Genomic DNA, 14,988 nt, shown 5'->3' on the forward strand with positions numbered 1-14,988 from the left:
ACTTATATAATAATAATTGCTAGCATTTACATGATATAAATATAACAGTTGTCATTTATGTAAATATATAATTCACATTTACATGATAAAAACAGAATAATCTGCATTTACATGATAATATAACAGCTAGTATTTGTATAATGTAAATATAATTCACACACGATAAGAATATAGTAACTAGCACTTATATGACATAGGAGCTAGCATTTATATAATGTAAACATAATTCGGATTTATTGTAATATAAATAAACATAACAGCTAGCATTTATAGAATGTAAAAATAATTAGCATTTACATGATATAAATGAAGGAATAATTAGACATACAGTAATATAAGTAGCCAGCGTTTATAGATGGTAAATATAATGATTAGCATTTACACGATATAAACACAAGAACAGCTAGCATTTATATAACCATAACAATAGTAATAAAAACAGCGAGCTTTGAAATAACACTTTTAACGTTTGCAAAATGCTGTGTCTAAGACTGCTCGGGAGATCTGGACACATGGCCTGGACAGCAGACGCTCTCACCTCCCACCCCTCCATGACCTCTACCTGCACCAGAGATCCGGAGCCCCTCAGTGCCCAGGTGGAGATCAAGCCGGCTGCCGGGGGCGGAAAGGGAAGTGCATAAGGTGGAAGGGAACCTTGAGGGCGGGGGCGCCCCCCCCAGGAGCCGTGGCTGCCCCGCCCCCATCCATCCCACCACTCAATCTCCAGGTTCAGTCGGCCTAACGCCCACAGACAACCCTGAAAACATAGGTGCGTCTGCCCCCGGCTGCCCCTCCCCCGCCCCGGGCCTCCCCAGGATGGTCCAGTTCAGTCAGTCAATAAGCATTTATTAAGTGCCTACTACGTACCAGGTACAGGTGCTAATCCCTGGAGACGCAAGGAAAACAAAGCATAGTCCTTGCCCTCAGGGAGCTCACCATCTAAAGATCCAAGAAAAAGCCCGAGACCAGAAGCGAGGGGGGAAAAGTACGCCCTCCCCCTCCCACCGCTGCACCCCCACCCACCCACCCACGCGAGGCCAAAGCTTCCGCCCGAGCTCCAAGGCTCAGGAACCCAGCCTCCCGCACCCGGCACCCGGCACCCGGCTCCCGCCTCCCCTCGCGGTCCTCACACCTTTGAACTGAGGCTGGGACCTCTCACTGGTGGGCACCGGCAGGGTGGTAACGCTCATGATGGCTGAGGGGCGCCCGCACCTGGGCCTCCTCCGCTACCTCTGACTAGCCGGTATGAGACGACAGGCAGTGGCATTCGAACCGCGCGCCGCGCTCTCCGGCTCCTTCGCTCTCATGCTCCCCGCCTATTGGCTCAGGGCTGGAATTGAATGGACCAATGGGCTGAGAGGGAGTTGCAGTAGCTAGGTCGCGTACGGGTATTTACTCTAGCTTTTGGGCGGGTCGTACGGACTTTCAAACCAAAATAAACCCAGCTGAGTGCCCTCCCTTTCTCTTGGTCTCGTAATCCGGTGGGAATTTGGGGGTGGAGCTAGTACTATGGGAGGAAGAAATGTCTGTTCGTTGATAGTTTTCCTGTAGCCTCTTTGCTAATACTTTCGAGTAAAGTTATGCTTTGGGGATATTAACTTATAAATTTCTTTTCTTTCTTTTGGCTTTCTGTGGTTTAGGTAGCAAGACTATATTTGTATCATAGAAGGAATTTGATAGAATCTCTTTTCCTATTTTTGTATGAAGTTTATGTAATATTGGAATTAATTTTTCTTTGAGTGTTAGAATTTGATTTGTAAATCCATCTGGTCCTCCCATGCGTGGACACTTCCTTAAGTCCATCTAATGACTTCCCTGGATTTCTTCAAGTCCCATTTTTTACTGGAAGTCCCATTTTTTACTTTTCCAAACCCTCTTAATTATTAACCCTGTTAATGTTCTCCTATTTGTCTTGTATGGAATTTGCTTGGTATATACTTGTTTGAATGTTCTCTCCCCCATTAGATTGTAAGCTCCTTGAGGGCAGCACCTGCCCTTTTAAAGAATTAAATTATTTATTTATAGTTTTCAACATTCACTTCTATAAGTTTAAATTTTCTCCCCCTCCCATCCTATGAAGGTTTGCAATTATTCCTATTAAATGCAATACATTCCTATTAAACACATTTTCACATTAGTCATGTTGCATAGAAGAATTATAACGAATGGGAAAAACCACGAGAAAGAAAAAACAAAATAAAAACAAAAAATAAAATAATAAATCTGCTTTGTTCTACATTCCACCTCCAAAGTTCTTTTGCTGGATATGGCTGGCATTTTCCATCATGTGTCCTTTAGAAGTGTTTTAGGTCCTTGTATTGCTGAGAAGGGCTAAGTCTATCAAAATCAGTTCTCACATACTGTGGCTTTTACTGTGTACAGTGTTTTCCTGGTTCTGCTCCCCTCATTCAGCATCAAGTTTATATAAGTTTTTCCAGGTTTCTCTGTAGTCCTCTGGTTCATCATTTCTTTTTTTTTTTTTTAAAGCAATTGGGGTTAAGTAACTTGCTCAAGGTTACATAGCCATTTATTTCTGGGTGTGGTGCTAAGTATCTGAGCCCCGATTCGATCCCCCAGGTCATCCTGGTGCTTACTGTCCTACCTGGCCGCCCACATCATTTCTTATATAGCACAATAGTATTCCATTACATTCATATACCACAAGTTCTTGGCCACTATAGAAAGAGCTGCTATAAATATTTTTGTACAAGTGGGTCCTTTTCCCATTTGTATGGAACTCTTTGGGATACAGCCCTAGGAGTGGTATTGCTGGGTCAAAGGGCATGCACATTTTTGTAGCCTTTTGGGCTTAGTTCCAAATTGTTTTCCAGAATGGTTGAATCAGTTCACAGCTCCACCAGCAGTGAATTAGTGTTCTAACTTTCCCACATCTTCCCCAACATTTATCATTTTCCTGTTTTGCTATGTTAGCCAATCTGATAGGTGTGATGTCAGCACCTGTCTTTTACCTCTTTTTATATCCCCAGCTCTTAGCATGGTGCTTGTTTGGCATGTAGTAGACACTTAATAAATGTTGATTGATTTTTTTTCCCTTTTAGAGTTCATTTATGGCTTGTTCAACTTTTCCAGCCCTGAAATTGGTTTATTTAAATTCTTTTCATCTTCTGTTAAGTTGAATATTATTCATTTATTTCATTTAAGTTGTTGGTTTTATTACTATAGTGTTGGGCAAAACCATCTCTATTGATTATGGGAGGTCCTGTTTCCCTTGCCCTGTAACACCTGTTTGAAGAACTCCATTCTTGAAAATGAAGAGAATTCAGAAGAAGATCACAGATATAGGAGGGACACCAAAATCTGTAAGGAGAGCTCCATTCTTTTTTTTTGCTTTTTGGAGGGCAATTGGGGTTAAGTGACTTGCCCAAAGTCACACGGCTAGTGTGTCAAGTGTCTGAGGCTAGATTTGAACTTAGGTCCTCCTGACTCCAGGGCCGGTATCTATTCACTGCTCCACCTAGCTGCCCCAGGAGAGCTCCATTCTTGATGGATGAAGAAGGTTCAGAATAGGATTGAAGATATAGAAGGGATGGGGGCGGAGCCAAGATGGTGGAGTACAAGCAGGGACTTGCTTGAGATCTCCCCCAAACCCCTACAAATACCTGTAAAAGAAATGACTCTAAACAAATTCTAGAGCTACAAAACACACAAAATGACAGAGTGAAAGACATTTCCAGTCCAAGACAACCTGGAATGCTAACAGGAAGGATCTATTGCACTGGGCTGGGAGCTGAGTACAATCCAGCATGGGCTATGCTGGCACAGACAGGACCAGATGTAGCAGCAAGCACCCTAGCATACCCAGGAAGGCTGCTAGCACAGGTTATTAAATCTGCTTTTCTAAAGGAAAGCAACTCAAAATGGGTTAACAATCTTATTTTAATCAAACATATCATTTACCTAGTTCAGGGGAAAAAGTCAACAACCTGAACTTCAGAGAACAGAAACAGAATACAAACAGAAGTTACAAGCAGACAGAGAAACAAATCAGCAGACAGGCTTCCAGCTGTCTGACCATTACATCTATACCTAGTCTGTTACCAGAGAGGGAAGCACCAACATCTGGGTTTTCAAAGCCGGGGGGCTCAACAGCTGCCCAGAGTCTCATCTGGCCAAATCACACAACTCTTCTCAAAGTGAGCCCTAAAGCAAGACCTCACATCAGGGTATATATAGCCTTCTCCTGGGTCAGAGAATGTCACAACCCTCTTGACCCACTGCCCAATCACAAAGTAACAAGATGTGGGCATTCCTGAAAAACAAGCCTCCTGCTTGGCTTCCCACAGGCTCCATGTGACCTTCAGCCTATCAGGAGGCAGAGTGTATTTTCAAATCAGGGAAGGTTCTTAGAGTCACTTAAACCTATCAAGGGGCAGGGAAGATATTCAGATTCCCATTCCCATAACACCAGAACAGACTTCAGGGGACTGAATCACTGGCAACTGTGGCAAATTTCAGACTTCTCAACTCACAAATGCCAAAGACAACATAGAAGGTCAGTAGGAAAACTCTGCGGGACCTGGGTGAAAGAGGAGCATGGTCCAGCTGGGGTCCAGCCCCAGCACTGGGGCAGTGGAGGTTGCTGCAGTTGCTGCTGCTGCTTCTGGAGCTCTGGGACCACAGATGGTTTGGGATCAAGTGACTGATAGAAAACTTCTGAAGCCTGGGTCAGTATACCTACCCTCACCCCCACCCCCACCCCCACTGGAAGCAGTGGCCTACCTTGACAAAGAGTTAGAAAGTCATATATTTGGCTGGGAAGATGAACAAAAAATGTAAAAAAAAAAACCTCAGACTATAGAATCTTACTTTGGTGACAAAAGATCAAAATATACAACCAGAACACAACAAAGTCAAAGCTCCTACATCAAAAACCTCCAAGAAAAATATGAATTGGTTGCAGGCCATGGAAGAGCTCAAAAAGGATTTTGAAAATTAAGTAAGAGAAGTAGAGGAAAAATTGAGAAGGGAAATGAGAGTGATACAAGAAAATCATGAAAATGAGTTAACAGCTTGCTAAAGGAGACCCCAAAAAATACTGAAGAAATAACACCTTAAAAAATAGACTGACTCAAATGGCAGAAGAGGTCCAAAAAGCCAATGAAAAGAAGAATGCCTTAAAAAGTAGAATTGACCATCTGGAAAAGGAGGTCCAAAAGCTTACTGAAGAAAATACTTCCTTAAAAATTAGATTGGAGTAGAGAGGATTTTTGGAAGATGGCAGAGTAGGTCAGAAAATTCCAAGCTCTCAAGATTTTCCCCCACAAAAGAGTTAAAATAGCACCTTAGGGTGAACAAAGTATGGGTAGAGATAAATAAGGACAGGTGCATAACCAGGGTCCTCCTGGAACAATTTGAGAAGATCAGAAGAGAAATCCTAGGACAAGGTTTGGTCCCTAAGAAGAGTAAACACCTCCAGGCTAGGTTCTGTTTTTAACAGCAAGGGACTAGCCTCTTAAACAACAAGTGGCAAGCCCTGGGGTTAGTTGGTTTGAGAAGCTGCCTTGGCCCCAGCCACTGGAATTTTTACCCTTTGGATAGTGAGGGGAGTTGGGAGTTTGAGCCCAGGAAGATTGAGGGAATCTCTGCTGACCAGGAATGCCAGACCCAGCTGTGCTGCAAAGAGTGGCAGAGCAAGAAGGAACCAGCATACTCCCAGTGAGTGAAGGAGCAGTGGGGCAGAAAGCCCCTCGCTGTGGGCACTTACAGGAGGTTGGAGGTTTGGCTTTGGTTTCAGGCTAGAAGGAAGAACTGAAGATTTGGGGCAAGAGGCAACATTTCCCATACCCCAGGGCTAGAGGTGACTACAGATAATTAAGCCATCACCACAAAAAATGCACAAAGGAGAAAGAATCTAACCATAGAAACATATTATGGGAATAGAGATGACCAGGGTTCATCTTCAGAGGAAGATATTGAAGTAAAGAAACCCCCAAAGAGTAATGTCAAAATGGTCACCTGACCAAAAAGAATTTATAGAAGATCTTTAAAAAGACTTTAAAAATCAAATGACTGAGATGGAGGAAAAACTAAAAAAGAAAATGAGAATAATCCAAGAAAAACAAAAGGGTATGAAAGGAAAGTCAACAAACTAGAAAAGGAGATCTAGAATCTTAAGGAAGAAAATGACACCTTGAAAATTAGAATTTGGCAAACTGAAGCCAGTGAAATTATAAGAGATCAAGAAATAATTAAACAAAATATGAATAATGAAAAAATAGAAGAGAAAGTGAAACAAAAAAAACCAACAGATTTGGAGAATAGATCAAGAAGAGAAAAATATAAAAATAATTGGACTAACTGAAAATTATTATAAAAAAGAATGTTGATATAGTAATACAAGAAATATTAAAAAGAAAATTGTCCTGAAGCATTAGAACAAGGGGGGAAAGTAGAATACAAAATATCCATCCATCACCACTTAAAAGAGATCCTATGAGGAGAATTCATAGGAATATCATAGTCAAATTCTGAAACCCCCAGCTCAAGGAGAAGAAATATTAAAAGCATTGAGATTAAGACAACTTAAATATGATGCTGCCGCAATTGGAATCACACAAGACCTAGCAGCAGAGACATTAAAGGACCGAAAGTCTTGGAACACAAGATATCAAAGAGCAAAAGAACTGGGGCTCTGGACAAAAATATCATACCCTGCAAAGTTAAGTGTTATCTTGAATGAAAAAAAAAATGGACATTTGACAAACTCTCAGACTTTCAAGACATTGTTTAAAAAAAATCCTGAACTTAATAGATGATTCAACATACTAGAACCAAGAGAAATATAAGATACTTAACAAAGACTGATTATAAGGGATCTATAAGAACAGACTGTTTACTTTTTACATATGTAAAATGCATGTCTAAGATTCTTATTAAAATTGAGTAGTTCATAAGAAAGATTGGGGTAAACCTAAGTATGATATGAATTTAAAAAGTAAAATCATTTAGGAACAGCTAAAAAAAGTATTTTGTACAAATGAGGTGCAAGAGGAAGAATTGATACAGAGGAATTAGATAGGGGAAGAGGCCTGGTAATTTTGGTAACCTACTTTCATCAGTAATGGGTTTAAGAGGGAACATATATATTTAAAAGAGTATAAAAGTCTTCTAAATTCAGAAGAAATAAAATTGCAGGGGCATAGGGAGGGGGGAGAGGTAAAGGGAGGGATCTTTAGAGGGGAGAGTGAGAGAATAGGTAAATAGGGATATAGAAGGGTGTTTAGATTTATGGGAATGGGAGGATAGGGGAGGCATCCTTAGAAGGGGGTAGGCAAGTCATAGGAGGGCAATGTAGTTGGTAAAAGTAAAGCAGAGTAGGCAGAAGGGATAGGAAATAAGAGATATGCATATACATAAAAGCAAAGATCAGGAGTAGAATAGGTTTAAGAATGTATATGTCTATATATGTATGTATATCTGTATGTGTATATTTATAGCTATGGAGAAACTTATCAACTAGGGGAATGGGGGAGGGTATATATATATTTATAACTATAGAGAAACATATCTAAACTTTATTGTGACCTTTGGGGGGGGGGTTGTGGGGAGGGAAAAAAAAGAACAAAGTAAAAAAGTACACAGCAAAGAACAAAAGAAAACTTATAAGGAAGCAAAGAAAAGATGGACAATTCTCAACACAGAGTATTATCATACAGGCTTTAGTGAAATGAAAATTTGTTATTACCTATTTTGAATCCTCTCATATGTTCTGCTATGCACATAACGTTTTTATTTCTTTCTAATTTTGTATTTAAGTTCCAATGTTTAAATTTATGACATATTTTTGTTTCTTTTTTCTATTTTCTATTTGTGTTCTTCCATTTGAGTCTAAAATAAAATTTTGGGGAAAATAATTAGAATGTAGCAAATGGAAGCTAATAACTTATGAGGAATCATGAAATTATAAAACAGAACCAAAAGAATGAAAAAATAGAAAACAATGTGAAATATCTCATTGGAAAAAAACCATTGACCTGGAGGATAGATCCAGGAGAGATAATTTAAAAATTATCAGGATATCTGAAAACCATGTTCAAAAAAAGAGCCTAGATATCATCTTTCAAGAAATTATCAAAAAGAACTGCCCTGATATTCTAGAACCAGAGGACAAAATGGAAATCAAATGAATCCACCAACTGCCTTTTGAAAGAGATCTCAAAAGGAAAACTCTTAGGAATATTGTAGCCAAACTCCAGAGTTTCCAGGTAAAGGAGAAAATATTGCAAACAGCCAGGAAGAAACAATTCAAGTATCATGGAAATACAATTAGGGTAACACAAGATCTAGCAAGCTTCTACATTAAGGGATTGGAGAGCTTGGAATATGATGTTCTGGAGGTCAGAGGAGCTAGGATTAAAAACAAGAATCACCTACCAGCAAAACTGAGTATAATATTTGAGGGAAAAAAAATGGGTATTCAATGAAAGAGAGGAATTTCAAGCATTCTTTTTTTTTTTTTTAAGCAATCAGGGTTAAGTAACTTGCTCAAGGTTACACGGCCAGGTGTTTCTGGGTGGGTACTAAGTGTCTGAGCCCAGGATTCGATCTCCAGGTCTTCTCAACACTGGAGCCAGTGCTCTTACTTGCTGTGCTACCTGGCCGCCCCAATTTCAAGCATTCTTGATGAAACAGCTAGAGCTGAATAGAAAATTTTACTTTCAAATACAACAATCAAGAGAAGCATGAAAAGGTAAATAGGAAAGAGAAATGATAAGGGACTTGTTAAAGTTGAACTGTTTTCATTCCTACATGGAAAAATATTTGTAGCTCATGAGACCTTTCTCAATATTAGGGTGGTTAGAGGAGATAGATAGACAGACAGACAGACAGACAGACAGACAGACAGACAGACAGACAGACAGACAGATAGATAGATAGATAGATAGATAGATAGATAGATAGATGGCACAAGGTGAGATGAATATTAAGGGATGATATCTAAAAAAATAACATTAAGGAGTGAGAGAGGAATATATTGGGAGAAGGAGAAAGGGAGAGATAGAAGGAGGGTAAATTATATCACATAAAAGAGGTGACAAAAAGATTTCACAATGGAGGGGAAGAGGAGGGAGGTGAGAGGGAATGAGTGAACTCTAACTCTCATAGGATTTGGCTTAAGGAGGGCATAATATACACACTCAATTGGGCATCTTACCCTACAGAAAAGTAAAGGGGAAGGAGATAAGAAGGGGAGCATGATGGAAGAGAGGGCAGATTAGGGGAGGGGGTGGTCAGAAGTAAACACTTTTGAGGAGGGACAGGGTCAAAGCAGAAAATAGAATAAGTGGGGGGGGTAGGATAGGATAGAGGGAATTTGGAATTCAGAGTTTTAAAAACAAATGTTAAAAATTGTTTTTACATGCAACTGGGAAATAAGATATTCAGGCAATGTGGTATAGAAACATATCTTGCCCTATGGGAAAACAAGGGGAAAGGGGATGGGGGGAGATGTGATAAAAGGGAAGTCAGACTGGGGGAAGGGGTAATCAAAATGCATGTAATCTTGGGTTGGGGAGAAAATTTGGAACTCAAAATCTTATAGAAATGAATGTTGAAAACTAAAAATAAATAAATAAATAATTTAGCAAAAGATATAGAAGGAACACCAGAGAACATCTGTATGAAGAGCTCCTTTCTTGATGGATGAAGAGGGTTGCAGTGCCAATGCAATATTTGCTGCACTGACTGTGACTATAAATATTCCTGCGTGGTGCTTGATCACAAAATATAGCAGACTCTCCATATAAAAGACAGAAGTGAAGCATTTATTCAAACACCAGAAAACCAAATACCAATACCAGGAAACTGAATCCATCACAGCAACATGGAAGTTAATTTACCACAATGTAGCAGAGAACCACACCATTCTTTAGCCTTCCCACAAACCAATACAAGATCAGTATTTTACTCACAAACCTGACTAACTCTTTGCCTGAGCATCCTCTCTTTCCCACTGTCTTTCTGACTCTAACTCCCAGCTTCCTGTTGGCTCTGCTCCCCCTTTCAGCAAACTCCTCCCACCACAGGCTTCATATTACTACATTCAACCTATTAGAGGGCAGAGTTTATTTTCAAAGCAGGGAAGGTCTTCAAATTTCCCTAGGCTTATTAAGGGGCAGGGAAGATCTTCGAATTCCCATTACCATTACAAGGGTCCAGAAGAAGATCACAGATGTAGAAGGGGTACTGATGAGGTACAGGCTCTGGGAACCCCCTTGAGCTCTTATTGAATCTTCCCATTTGATGAGGCATTTGCCTGAGGCTATAAGCCTTTCATTGTGGCTGATCTAAACCTCTGTTACTAGCCTAGCCTTTTTTCAGCTAGCTCCCACCCTTGATCCTCCCAAACCCTCCATTGTCTCATCTCCAGGTAGCCTCCAAGCTACTTCCCACCTTAATTTCTCATCACTGGAGTCTAATCTCATTGACTCCTCCTGAAGACCCTCCCCAAACTCCTCCTCTAGACCACTCTAAATCCTCCCACAACTTTTCTGTATTTAAGACCCCATCTTGCCTCCATGAGGTGTGAGAAGGCTGGAGAATTATCTAGCACAGACTCACTCTGTGTCAGATGATTCTGGCCCACTTATCCAGTGTAAGCATCCCAGATACCTAGGCTCCTTAAGAGTCTACCTATTATGGTGAACTTTGAATAAACTTTGCTTTTCTTTGGCTCAGAGAAGACTTGAATTGAATTCATTTGGCAGGGCCGGGTATGTTGGTATTTTGGGGTCTTGCTAACTCCTAACCTTATACTTCTACATTTTATGGTGACCTCTTCAGTACCAGAGACCTTCTACTCCAACACTCTTATTTTCAGGATGAGAAACTTGATCTGACTCCAAACCTTGTACTTTTACCATGCTGCCTCTAAGGAAGAGGTGCTTCCTCCACCTTAACCTCAGTATAAAATCCACAGCAATAACAAAGAAGGAGGAAAAAGTGAGGAACTTCTCTGGTGGGGATGAAAAATATATAAAATTTGGGGCAGCTAGGTAGTGCACTGGATAGAGCACTGGCCCTGGAGTCAGGAGGACGAGTTCAAATCCAGATACTAGCTGTGTGACCCTAGGCAAGTCATTTAACCCAAAGTGCCTCAGAAAGAAAGATATAAAATTTGAGTCCATCACAGATATGTTATGTGGGAAAGGCTATTTTGTCTCTGGCTAACAAAGCTCTGATTCAGGCTTTTTCTAGTGCTTTTAGTAGATGTAACCAAGGCTGATGTCCTTATTAAATAAAGTGCTAGACTGTCATCTGAATTTTTAGGATGATTTGCTATGTCAAAATTCCTATATCCATGTCTTTGTTTTTCAGTTCTTAAATATTCAAATGGATTTGTGGATTTCATAGATTTGGATGTTCCCTCCAGCCATTCAGTTTGGAATCCATTCATTTGGAAGGCCTGTCTATTCTGGCTTTCTTATCTATGTCATCCAAACTATCATTCAGTTCAACTCACTTCATTGCCTCTCTCTCAACTAACTTCTACTTAAGGCCACACCACTCTTCTCACCTTTAGGAATCAACATCATAAATTCCCAAAGCATGATCACACAAAATTCCGGTACAAAGTCTAGGCTGCCAAGCTTGTTGTTAACAATTTTCTCTCTTACCCTTTTCAGTTCAAACCACTTTTCATCTCTAATTGATTACTGCTTTACTCTAGAGATAAAGCTGACCTCTTTAATACCTTGAATGTAGATGTGACTGTCCTCTCCCCCCCCCTTTCATGTGCCCACTTCCCTAATTCTCTGGGATCCTCTCTTTACTCTCTGTAGGCCTGTGACCACCACTATCCAAACAGCTTTTTCCCTACCGAAACTCCTTTCCCCACTACCTCCTCCCCATTTGTTTTCCTTCAAGACCAGAAAGAATATTATTTTAATGGTAAGGACATTGTGTCTTTTCCTTCACATATTATGTCACCATAACAACTTTCTATGGTCAGGTTTTTGTTGTTGGTTTTTGCTCATTTTTTTCAACCTTCTTCATTACTTTTAAAGTTGAGCTCTGCTCTTGGGATGAAAAGGATACTGTCCCATGCTTCTTGTGGTAGGGGCAGCTTGCATGGCACTGCAGAGGGAGGGAGGGTCTGGCCACTTACCTGGTGTTGTGCCAGGGCTGTGCAGGGACTAGCTGCTTACTTGGTGCTATGCTGGGGCCCTGGGGATAAGGTTTTGGTGCTGCACCAGGGTCCAGAGTGGGCCTAGTGCTGTGCTGTGGCCTGGGGTAGGCTTGGTTGTTTATCTGGTTCTGCACCTAGACCCAGGGAAGTGGTAGGGTGGGGCCTCAGCCATTGACCTGTGCTGGTTCTCAGAGCCTCCCAATGGCTTGCAGGGATACTGTCTGCCCTGACCTCTGCTCTCCTTTTATCTGAGTGAGACAACCTTTCTGATCATTGTGTGCTAGAACATTGTTTCGCCCTGTCTTTTTTTCCTGCTCTTTCAAAATTCATTTTGAGGTACAATTTTATAATCGTTTGGAAGTAAATTTGGGAGAGTTCAGGTGATTTCCTGCTTACTCTGCCATCTAGGCTCCTGAAAATTGGACTCTCCTTTTCTCGCACTCTGGTTTTTACCCAGAAAGAACCCTTGGTCCCCTGTAGCTATAAGCACTAGTGCTCCTCTTGGCCCTAGAACTATGACCAGGGTCCCTGGTCCCTTGGGACTGAACAGAAGTGCTTTTCTCTACCCTGGAGCTGTGCATGGGCAGTAGAGTTGCCAATCATTGCTAGCTGTACTCAGTGCCAGCAAAGGGTCCCTTGGGATCTCTTTCTGACAAGTTGTCTAACCCTGTCTCTGGACTGAGAGCTCCTGAAGCTGACCCAACCCAGGTCTCCACCCCAGTGCCACAGACTCACAGAGTTTTCCTGCTAACCTCTTAAGTTTTCTTAGGCTGGAAAAATGTCTAACTTTGACCCTTTTGTTTGTTCTGCCACTCCAGTTTGTAGGATGGCTACCTGTAATCTGCTGTCATTTTGGCTCTGCCTAATCAATAAATATTTATTTGGACCTACAGTATTGGGGTCACAATTGTTTAGATAAAATGAAGAATAGTTAAAAAATGGAATTGGGGAAGTTCTGGTTTGCACTGGGGGAGTTTAAGGCCAGATTCGGTTGGTCCCAGATAATGGAATGGTTTGAGATTAAGTTTTGGTTTTCAGATTATTTTTCCCCAGGAGTCGTGAAAGAGAACAAGTTCCAGCAAAAGCAAGATATCTATGGTTCCCCCCTGGATAGCATTTTGATAGCATGGAATTAGGTTCTGCTCCCTATAGTTAAGGGAAAAAATGAACAGCCAGCAATTCAATTGTGTATAAAGCTGCCAGGGACTCCAGTGATTATTTGTTTTAGCCCCAATTTGGGTGTTTTTACTATTGCAAATTAAAGAAATTAAGGCTAGCCATTGAAAAATCTTCTGATCAGATGAACTATTGGTTTTGCTGGGTAGCTTTAAATGATGGTTTCTGCCAACCTTTATACCTTGCCCTTCCTATTCCACTTCAACCCCTTCCATCCAGCACTGGTTTCTCCACAACTGCACCTTCTCTCTCTCATGTTACTCATCATGCCAAAATGTGACCACCACAAAGTTTGTGTCATTATTGTGGATTGGCTAAATCCCTGGGTAGAATTCCCCAGTTCAAAAGCTATCACTAGTTTTGTAGCTAAAATTATGCTGGAAGAAATTGTCCCCCAGTTTGGCCCTCCAAGTCATGTTGACTTAGGGGACCTCATTTCATTGACACAATCCTCTCCCAAATTTATTCCAGTGTAGGGGTAACTCCTAAATTTCACATCCCTTGTCACTCCCAGAGTTTTGGTCAAGTCAAGAATATAAATACAGAATTTAAGACTATAATTTGCAAGCTGTGTTTCTAAACAGATCTTAAATGGCCTGACATTCACCCGCTTGCATTGTTCCATCTCAGGAGCAGATCTAGAGGAGAATTACATGTTTTTCCTTTTGAAATGCTTTTTGGTCATCCTCCATAAGCAAAACCTTTTGCCTCCTTATACATCATTATTGGGAGGAGATACTTTGGCTGCCTCTGACATACAGGAGTGACGGAATGGACTGAGTTGACATAGGAGCTGTAGTACAAACTGTCCCTTTGGACTCTTCACTGCATGGTTTCCATCCTGGAGATAAAGTCTACATTCAAAATTTCCAATGAACCTGTGAGACTGGACCAGTGAGACTCAGCCTGCCTGGGAAGACCTGTTCTAAAGTATTGCTGACTACTGCTGCAATCAAAATTGGAGCAAAGGACTCTTGGATCCACTGTTCTCATGTAAAACCTGATCCTTATTTAGATTCATAATGCATTTTGTGATTTACTTTATTTTAATTGTGTCACTTGTTGTTTTTACTTCTCCTGATAATTTTCCCCAGTTTGTTCACTTTTCCAAAGCGAGTAGAGAAGCAATAAGCACCCATCTTTCTAGAAAGCCTGTATACCCAGTAGGATGGAAGGTTTTTGTTGTACCACTGGCTTTATACTTCGCATTATTAATCACTTTAATTGTGACAAGAAATATTGCTATTCCTTGTTATATTGCTTTGATCTTTTTCTTTTTTTCCTGTTGCACTTTCCTCTCCAGTCTACTCCTCTCAGATGGATTAGAAAATGGAGAACCCAAGAAGTAATCTGCTTGCTTCTTGGGAGTTTTCAGCATATATAGCAGATTGGATTCTTTTTACCTGATCTAGGGGCTTATACCAATGACTTTATGTCTGAGTATTATCATTATCCCATTGTGTAAGTCTAGGTCTTCATTTTTGTTGTTTAGTTTTACTATTATTATCTGTTGTGTTTTCCTCCCCATCTACTGCTTCCAGGAAGACTAGAAAAGACTCAATGCTATCAGTAAATTACACAATGAAGCAGGGTGAACTATATCACTTGAAAGTTATTGGGCTTCATGGGTGTTAGGTACGTCATCATATATACCTAGGAGGGCC

The 14,988-nt window shown here is 40.7% G+C and overlaps 1 protein-coding gene across 1 annotated transcript in view; it reads right to left on the reverse strand.

Moving 5' to 3' along the window:
- CKAP2 (cytoskeleton associated protein 2) overlaps nt 1-1,337 on the reverse strand; it is a 28,159-nt gene extending 26,822 nt beyond the window's left edge. The window contains exon 1 of the mRNA XM_069064601.1: nt 1,133-1,337. Within this exon, the coding sequence (XP_068920702.1) occupies nt 1,133-1,190 (58 nt within the window). The 5' untranslated portion in view covers nt 1,191-1,337. The remainder of the gene's footprint in view (nt 1-1,132) is intronic.
- Between the last annotated feature and the right edge of the window lie 13,651 nt (nt 1,338-14,988).

This window comes from Petaurus breviceps, unplaced genomic scaffold (assembly GCF_028583685.1).
Source record: "Petaurus breviceps papuanus isolate PSGF00001 unplaced genomic scaffold, PetGlider_PUasm1.0 90639, whole genome shotgun sequence".
Classification (NCBI taxonomy): domain Eukaryota; kingdom Metazoa; phylum Chordata; class Mammalia; order Diprotodontia; family Petauridae; genus Petaurus; species Petaurus breviceps.